Below are 9,518 nucleotides of genomic sequence, written 5' to 3' on the forward strand. Positions count from 1 at the left end.
ACACACACACACAACCACACGCTGTAACACACACGCTGTAACACACACGCTGTAACACACACGCTGTAACACTAAGGCTGTCCCCGAAGCATCTAGTTTTTTACCGCGTTCTGCGATCTGATTGGCCACTGACGTTTCTGGTGCGATCTGATTGGCCACTGACGTTTCTGGTCATGTGACATGTGCGCCCAATCGCGTGACGCCTGTTCCTGCACCCATTTCCGCCTCGAACAGCCTGCAAACTACCTAACGCCTAGTTTATCACTGGTTAAGCTTAGGCGACGCTTTCGAAGTTGGTTAAGGTTAGAGTTTGGAATCAGGGCTGGTGTTCTATCGTCCTGCTCTAAGACAAACTCTAACCTTAACCAACTTCAAAAGAGTGCCTAAGCTTAACCGGTGATAGAAACAGGTGTCACACGATTGGGCGCACATGTCACACGACCAGGAACGTCAGTGGCAGATTGCAGAACGCGGAACTGGGTTGGTAAAAAACTAGACGCGTCCCCGAAGCCTGTTTTTGGGATTCGAACTTCGTCAGGGTTCGAACCTTAGTTTTTTATTAAAATTTTTTATTTGTTTTTAAAACTTTTTTTTATTATTATAAATAAATATCCTCAAACTAAATCCTCAATTTGAATAAAGTGATTAATCTGATTACATTTGTCTTTTATTTTTTTATGAAATCAACTTTCCAGCCCCAGACCCAGCCCAGGGAGAAGCCCCAGCCCAACTAAATCAATTAAATCAACTTTATTTAACTGCTTCTGCGCCAAGAACGAGTTATCTCGTTATTGCCCGCCAATCGAATAACACCAATAACGAGTTTACTCGTTTTTATGATCGTTATTTCCTTTATTCGCTATTGTCATTCATAATTCATCCAGCAAGGCTCTGGGAGACTCTGGACTCTGTCTGATATTGCAACGGCTCAATACCGCCGCCTGGTGGATTTCAGGCGATGTTGCACCCACTCTAAACAGGATGGGCCGCTCTGTGCATCAGTGAATATGTTCCGGGCAGAGCTCTCGTTATGTGGATCCAGACAAACACCTCGAGTGCATTGGATCGCTTTCGAGATGCAAGAATCAATATGCTTTCGGCGTTTATTGCGTCGTACAAACGGAAAACGGATCTAGCAGATGGAAATCAAATAATTGGAATATTTTTTCTCCAGACTCATCGGCCACAGGTAAGAGGAATCAAGGAATCATAAATGACCCCCCCCCCCCATTTCCTTCACGCATATGCATTTTAATTTTTGTATGTAGCGTGTATAGGGACGAAACGCCAATCGATTATGTATAATATGCATCAGGGCCTATAACTCGCGTTCTAGGAATGACTGCAGACCACTCTAAAAACATACTTATATTCACGACGGTATTAACACGACAATGTATGAATGGAGAAATATAACGTCCCCACATCCGGAACGATAGATACCCGATGTTGAATGGGCCATAGTAATGTCGATATAGCTATAATATTTAAAAAGTTAATAGTCCTGCAAATAAGGTGAGCGACTCCATAGACTTACAGTGCTGGCAGATATAAGATGCTCAAACTGCGTGGCAGAGATTGTGTTAATGAATATAACTCATCAGTTTTTTTTAATACTATAATATTAGTGTAGCCTAATCTTTATCTGCAACTGTGAAGAAAAAAACCATTGGTTTAAACAGAATGAATAGAAAAAAATATATAAATAAAAAAATCTTTATACATTTTTATTAAAAATAAAAGATTTGAATGTTGATTTAGAATTCGAATGCCAACGTAACGAACGAAGGTTCGAACGTTTGGGCTCAGCCCTATGTAACACACAACCTGTACATGTTTATGTTCATGTTTATGCTTAGGTAGTATTATTACTTACTCCCAACCAATGTGCCTGGTCATATGGACCATGAAAATGCTCTAATCACTTTAACCAATAGAGTCATAATACAATTATCTTAATACAATATTTTTAACTATACTGTTAGCTCATGCTTAAACTAATATTTGTTTGGGATTAACGATGTGCAGACCACGGGGACCGACATGGTCTGATTCCATGTGAGCTAACGGGTTATAGAGACCTAAATTACATTGCTGTACTGTTTCATTTATCTTTCTATAGTATAATTGTATTGGACACCGCTCGCAATCTCAGGATGGCGCAATGATTGTGAAATATCGGGTACGTTTGGAAATTAAGTCCTATGTTCATGGTTACTGAACTGCTAGCTTAGGAGTAGCTTGTTACAGTGATGTTTAACCCTCGAGTCAACCTCAAAAATCCCACTACCTGTCTCCCTCGTGACCGAAACTGCGATCTCAGTAAAACATATATATTTTTTCATGTATTGTTCCAATTTTCTTTCATGAATATCATTATTATATTCAGTCCTCACCATACATATCGAATATTTATAAATTTTCAGGATTTTAACCATTTCTTAAATTAGGGTTAGGGGGTTAGGGTTGGGGTTAGGGTTACCCTAACCCTAACCCCCTAACCCTAACCTGTCCAGTTCTGCGACTAGGGTGAAAGGTGTGACACTTGTTGTTCACACACTTAACACTTTAAGTGCCGAAAACGTGTTTAGGCGTCCTTCCCCGCCATGCTCAAGTTGCCGAGGACGCCGTAACTCGTCTTTAATATCAATATTTCAAAAATCTGTGATCGGAATCATATTTTCCATCCGCAGCCTTCACACACAGTTCTGAGCTCCTCTCAATCCTCTAGCGGTTCAAGAGCGCCATCTGGTGGCCGATCGGCAGAAGCGCCAAACAGGAAGTTATGTGGATGAAGTGCTGATCACCCATATTACTTCCGGGCACTCGCTATAGGTCCCGGGACTCCATCTTGATACACTGGACATCGATCGGTTGCAAATAACTCGATACACAACATGATTTGGACGTATATAGTATTATACAACCTGGAAATGGACCGGGTATTTCGACATCCCATAATGGAAAACTGTCTACCCCACGCTGATCGCCCAACGGCCCGCGGAGACTGGGGTGAGTTTTAGCGTGTAATATTACCGTGTTCGACACTAACTGCTATGATGAACATTTGACCCACATTAGATGAATGGTATAACGCTGCCCACGGAATTATAAACGCCCCCTCGCCCATCCGGTCAACATCAGATGACGTGTAGTAACTTCCAGAAGTCCGTCCAGTTGAATTTTTTTATATCGCGCCGATTGCTATCAAACTGTATTTGATCATCAATATAATGCATTTGGGGCTATAAATCACGTTCTGGAGAAAGCTGCAGAAAGAGATGAAAACATACTTATACTTTAGATCATATTTTAGTTTGAATATGTGAATGAAAAAGTTTAACGTTCATACACCCTGAACAATACATATAGGACATTGAATGGGCCCTAATAATGGCAATTTAGCAATAGAATTTAAAAAGTTATAGCCCTGCAAAGAAGGGGAACTTCTCTATAGACAAATAGAGCTGGCAAGGGATGGTATATCATGAATTTAGCCTTAGGCAATCAAAGTGAATAGTGATTGTAAAAAAAAAAAAAAAAAAAAACATGGATTATTGTAATGTGAGTCCAAGATGTGATACTGAGCTACTTTTTTGGCATATACATCAAATCTAGCCAACGCTATCCACAAACACACGTAAAAAAGGGCTTTTTGACCAGAACTGCAACAAGGGTGACTCGAGGGTTAATTGTAAACCACATTGCCGGGATGCCCGGGGGGTTGGCTCAGCGTAGGGCCAACGTTTATGTTTACATTCATGCTTATGTAGTATTATTGTTATTGCCAAACCAATGTACCTGGTCATATGGACTGTGAAAATAATTGAATCACTTTAACCAATGGCTGTATTTACCATTGATTTTACTTAAAGACTAATGGGGGATTAATTGTAATTTTGATTAAAGGGGAGCGGGGATGGGAACATCTTCATGGATCTATGACTCCAGTGGGAATCAGGAGGAAGCTGACTATCCATAGTGGATGGATCAGTGCGGTTAGAATATGGGGTAAGTATAGGAAGTCAACCCTTAACTCATTCAGCGCCTAGAGGTCGCTGTTTACCTTGTGGTAAGAAGGCCACCGCTTTAAAGAATAGGGGTGGGTGCGGTGTTTGCAAGCCTAAAAACTATACTAAATATTATAGCTATGGATCTAATAAACGCGTCGATTGTCAGTGAGTTTCTTCCGGTCAACATGCAAAAAACTGATACTTTTTTCATACATACATTTCCGTTTTATACCGTGGTGAATATGAGTATAGTTTTAGAGTGATCCTGTCGAATCCCAATAACCCCAGCAAACGGCACTTCAATGTATTTCCTTAGAAATCGTGCCATTGTCGCTTGATTTATGAATGATTCTGAAATAAACGCTAGATTATCTGTATTATGTTTCATCATGCATGTACGAAAGCGGGGGAGGAAACGTCGCCCCTCCGTGCTTTGGTCGCAGCCAACGGTACGCACCCACACACAGACACGTTGTAATCGCTGCGAAAAAAATAGATCATATCTCTGATGTACTGCAAAAAGAATAATGCCATTCCTGATCGCCATTCCAAATATTGATTGCCCACAGCTTGTATAAACGAGGCCCATGGAACGTACCTCCGCCCACAGCATGTCCAGCAGAGGTTCCCAGTGCAGACAGAAGTCATGTCCTCCCGGCTCAGCACCGGCCCGGCTCAGATGGACCTGTCCTCCCGGCTCAGCACCGGCCCGGCTCAGATGGATCTGTCCTCCCGGCTCAGCACCGGCCCGGCTCAGATGGATCACCCCAGAGTGGTTGTTCTGGGCCATGATCTGCCCCACAACAGACAGAGTGCTCTCATTGGCTGAGATCGATATCTCGGTACAGCCAATGGAGAGGTCGTAGGTCAGCTTCAGAGGGCCACTTCCGTGATGCCAGATGCCACAAAACACAAAGTCCCTGTCGTTGTCCTCGGAGCCTGGAGGAGAGAGGAGAGAGAAGGAGGAGAGAGAAGGAGAGAGGAGGAGGAGACAGGAGGAGAGAGGAGGAGGAGACAGGAGGAGAGAGGAGGAGAGAGGAGGAGGAGAGAGGAGAGAGAAGGAGGAGAGAGGAGGAGGAGAGAGGAGGAGAGAGGAGGAGAGAGGAGGAGGAGAGAGGAGAGAGGAGGAGGAGAGAGGAGGAGGAGAGAGGAGGAGAGAGGAGGAGGAGAGAGGAGGAGAGAGGAGAGAGGAGGAGGAGAGAGAAGGAGAGAGGAGGAGAGAGAAGGAGAGAGGAGGAGGAGACAGGAGGAGAGAGGAGGAGACAGGGGGAGAGAGGAGGAGACATGAGGAGAGAGGAGAGAGAATGAGACAGGAGGAGAGAGGAGGAGGAGAGAGGAGGAGACAGGAGGAGAGAGGATGAGAGAGGAGGAGAGAGGAGGAGAGAGGAGGAGACAGGAGGAGAGAGGAGGAGAGAGGAGGAGAGAGGAGGAGACAGGAGGAGAGAGGAGGAGAGAGGAGGAGACAGGAGGAGACAGGAGGAGAGAGGAGGAGAGAGGAGGAGGAGAGAGGAGGAGAGAGGAGGAGGAGACAGGAGGAGAGAGGAGGAGAGAGGAGGAGACAGGAGGAGAGAGGAGGAGAGAGGAGGAGACAGGATGAGAGAGGAGGAGAGAGGAGGAGGAGAGAGGAGGAGAGAGGAGGAGGAGACAGGAGGAGAGAGGAGGAGAGAGGATGAGAGAGGAGGAGACAGGAGGAGACAGGAGGAGAGAGGAGGAGGAGACAGGAGGAGACAGGAGGAGAGAGGAGGAGAGAGGAGGAGGAGTGAGGAGGAGGAGAGAGGAGAGAGGAGGAGACAGGAGGAGAGAGGAGGAGAGAGGAGGAGGAGAGAGGAGGAGGAGAGAGGAGGAGAGAGGAGGAGAGAGGAGGAGGAGAGAGAAGGAGAGAGGAGGAGGAGACAGGAGGAGAGAGGAGGAGAGAGGAGGAGAGAAGGAGGAGAGAGGAGGAGACAGGAGGAGACAGGAGGAGACAGGAGGAGGAGACATGAGGAGAGAGGAGGAGACAGGAGGAGGAGAGAGGAGGAGAGAGGAGGAGAGAGGAGGAGAGAGGAGGAGGAGAGAGAAGGAGAGAGGAGGAGAGAGGAGGAGGAGAGAGAAGGAGAGAGGAGGAGGAGACAGGAGGAGACAGGAGGAGAGAAGGAGGAGAGAGGAGGAGAGAGGAGGAGGAGACAGGAGGAGACAGGAGGAGAGAAGGAGGAGAGAGAAGGAGAGAGGAGGAGACAGGAGGAGAGAGGAGGAGAGAGGAGGAGAGGGGAGGAGGAGAGAGAAGGAGACAGGAGGAGGAGACAGGAGGAGAGAGGAGGAGACAGGAGGAGGAGACATGAGGAGAGAGGAGAGAGGAGGAGGAGACATGAGGAGACAGGAGACAGGAGGAGAGAGGAGGAGGAGACATGAGGAGAGAGGAGGAGAGAGGAGGAGAGAGGAGGAGGAGACATGAGGAGAGAGGAGGAGAGAGGAGGAGACAGGAGGAGAGAGGAGGAGGAGAGAGGAGGAGACAGGAGGAGAGAGGAGGAGAGAGGAGGAGGAGACAGGAGGAGAGAGGAGGAGAGAGGAGGAGAGAGGAGGAGAGAGGAGGAGACAGGAGGAGAGAAAAGGAGAGAGGAGGAGGAGACAGGAGGAGACAGGAGGAGAGAGGAGGAGAGAGGAGGAGAGAGGAGGAGGAGAGAGGAGGAGGAGACAGGAGGAGAGAGGAGGAGAGAGGAGGAGGAGACAGGAGGAGAGAGGAGGAGGAGACAGGAGGAGAGAAAAGGAGAGAGGAGGAGGAGACAGGAGGAGGAGACAGGAGGAGAGAGGAGGAGAGAGGAGGAGGAGAGAGGAGGAGACAGGAGGAGGAGACAGGAGGAGAGAGGAGGAGACAGGAGGAGAGAGGAGGAGAGAGGAGGAGGAGACAGGAGGAGACAGGAGGAGGAGACAGGAGGAGAGAAGAGGAGAGAGGAGGAGGAGACAGGAGGAGACATGAGGAGAGAGGAGGAGGAGACAGGAGGAGACAGGAGGAGAGAGGAGGAGGAGACAGGAGGAGAGAGGAGGAGGAGACAGGAGGAGAGAGGAGGAGGAGACAGGAGGAGAGAGGAGGAGAGAGGAGGAGGAGACAGGAGGAGACAGGAGGAGAGAGGAGGAGAGAGGAGGAGAGAGGAGGAGAGAGGAGGAGGAGACAGGAGGAGACAGGAGGAGAGAGGAGGAGGAGACAGGAGGAGAGAGGAGGAGGAGACAGGAGGAGACAGGAGGAGAGGAGGAGAGAGGAGGAGGAGACAGGAGGAGAGAGGAGGAGGAGACAGGAGGAGAGAGGAGGAGGAGACAGGAGGAGACAGGAGGAGAGAGGAGAGAGGAGGAGGAGACAGGAGGAGACAGGAGGAGAGAGGAGGAGAGAGGAGAGAGGAGGAACGGGAACAAGAGGTTCTGTGAAGCTTCAAGAGGCATTTTGTTTATTTTGAACCTGAATCCTATCGTTATGTTGTGAGGCGGTCATGTCATACGTCTAGGGTTGGGTACCGTTCACATTTGAACCAGTACCGGTATCTTTTTTTGGTACTTAACTCTCTCTGTAATAACAACATAACAACCCATTTTAATTTATTATAACTTTTTTTAGGTTTAAATATCAACATTATCTGGCCATCGTCAGTAAATACTATCAAACTCCTCTGACCTCATTTGGCCTTTCCAAATAGTAATTTACAATCAGTAATATGCATGCTACACACACACACGCGCGCGCGCGCACGCACGAACACACACACAGTCTTACTTGCACTGCCTGAGGAGAAGATGGCTAGAAGGAGGAAGGCTGTCCTCAGTGCTCGTCTCCATCTGGGCTCCATTGGTCTGGTCTGCTGTCAACCAACACTCCTGCAGACACACAGACAGGGAGACAGACACAGAGACATCAGTCTACAGGGACATCAGTCTGCAGAGACACAGAGACATCAGTCTGCAGAGACACAGAGACACACAGAGACATCAGTCTGCAGAGACACAGAGACATCAGTCTGCAGAGACACAGAGACACACAGAGACATCAGTCTGCAGAGACACAGAGACATCAGTCTGCAGAGACACAGAGACACACAGAGACATCAGTCTACAGAGACACAGAGACAGAGACATCAACCCCACTGGTACGTTTAGCACAAGCCAGCTGTTAGATATCTATGGAGTTGGTGATGTAAGGCGGTGGGTCTGATCATGTGAGAATAACCCACTGGCTGTGAAACAGGAACAAAGCTGCATGTTATCTGTGTGTAGATCATCATATGTGACCCCGCATAGACTCTGGGCCCTTTAGAGGGATCTTCAAAATAAGCCTTTTCAATCTATGTCTTATGAAACATGCTGATAACACACAATACTTATTCCAGAGCTACAGGCCTCTAGAGAAAATGGAGCCATTTCCACATCTATTACAATGTTTAATGACGACTCTACCCAGAATGCCAGAAATCAATGTACCCCCCCCCCCTTACCCCTTCCAGTCTGAGGACAGCTGTGTGGCTTTGTTATCCTGATGACTTGTGACCCCAGGCCATCAGGAGGATGCTCAATGGACCTCATTCCGCAACATTGTCTTAAGATTTCTCTTATGACAACCTCCTTGGAAGGTCGTAAGAGAAAGCTGACAACAATTACCCCTGGATTCACCAACGTGTGGAGAGGTTGTCTTAACTTGCCAAATGATCACAGCTGCGAACCAGCCATTGTACCCATCATTATACCCTCTCTGCCACCGTTGAAAGCCTATGGAGATGTTTACCTTCTTTGCAGGGCTATAACTTTTTAAATTGTATTGCTATATTGACATTACTATGGCCCATTCAACATCGATTATCTATCGTTCCGGATGTGGGAACGTTATATTTTTTCATTCATACATTGTTGTGTTAATACCGTCTTGAATATAAGTATGTTTATAAGCTATTCTGCTGTAATTCCAAAAACGCTAGTTATAGGCCCAAACGCATATGATAGATTATCGATTGCCGTTTCTTTCCTATACACGCTATATTAAAAAATTCAAATGTATATGATCTGTATACATTATGCTTCATCATGCGTGGAGGAAATGGGGGGCGGGAGTCATCTATAATTCCTTTATCGTCAGTAATGGCTTTATGTAGTATGGTTGATATATTGATCAGACTGTTTGCAAACAAAGAAATGCACAATCGGGCTGAAAATAATGTTACTGTCCTCTTACCGTTCGCCGATGAGACTGGAAGAAAAATATCCCAATTATTTGACACCGATCGCCTAGATCCATTTCTGGTTTGTATGGCGCAATAAACGCTGAAATCATATCAATTATTGCATTATGGAAGCAATCCAAATGCACGCCAGTGTTTGTTTGTTAGTCCCGTAGCAAGATATTACTGCCGGAGGGATTTCCTTGACGCACCGATCACAACTTCCGGTTTTGAGAGTGTTCAGGGTCCCGCTGCAGCACCGGAGGTTGGCTGGATGAATTATGAATGCCATGGCGAAAAAAATGAAATATTGATTTCAAAAACGGCTTTCGCC

The 9,518-nt window shown here is 46.8% G+C and overlaps 1 protein-coding gene across 1 annotated transcript in view; it reads right to left on the bottom strand.

Annotated features, from left to right (window-relative positions):
• adgrg1 (adhesion G protein-coupled receptor G1) overlaps positions 1–7,856 on the bottom strand; it is a 30,287-nt gene extending 22,431 nt beyond the window's left edge. Inside the window, exons 1-2 of the mRNA XM_084331203.1 lie at positions 7,753–7,856; positions 4,612–4,952 (exon numbers count right to left, since the gene is read on the bottom strand). Coding sequence (XP_084187329.1) covers positions 4,612–4,952; positions 7,753–7,825 — 414 coding nt within the window. The 5' untranslated portion in view covers positions 7,826–7,856. The remainder of the gene's footprint in view (positions 1–4,611; positions 4,953–7,752) is intronic.
• Between the last annotated feature and the right edge of the window lie 1,662 nt (positions 7,857–9,518).

The sequence above is a fragment of the Notolepis coatsorum genome, assembly GCF_963971535.1.
Source record: "Notolepis coatsorum genome assembly, chromosome: 15".
NCBI classification, from domain to species: domain Eukaryota; kingdom Metazoa; phylum Chordata; class Actinopteri; order Aulopiformes; family Paralepididae; genus Notolepis; species Notolepis coatsorum.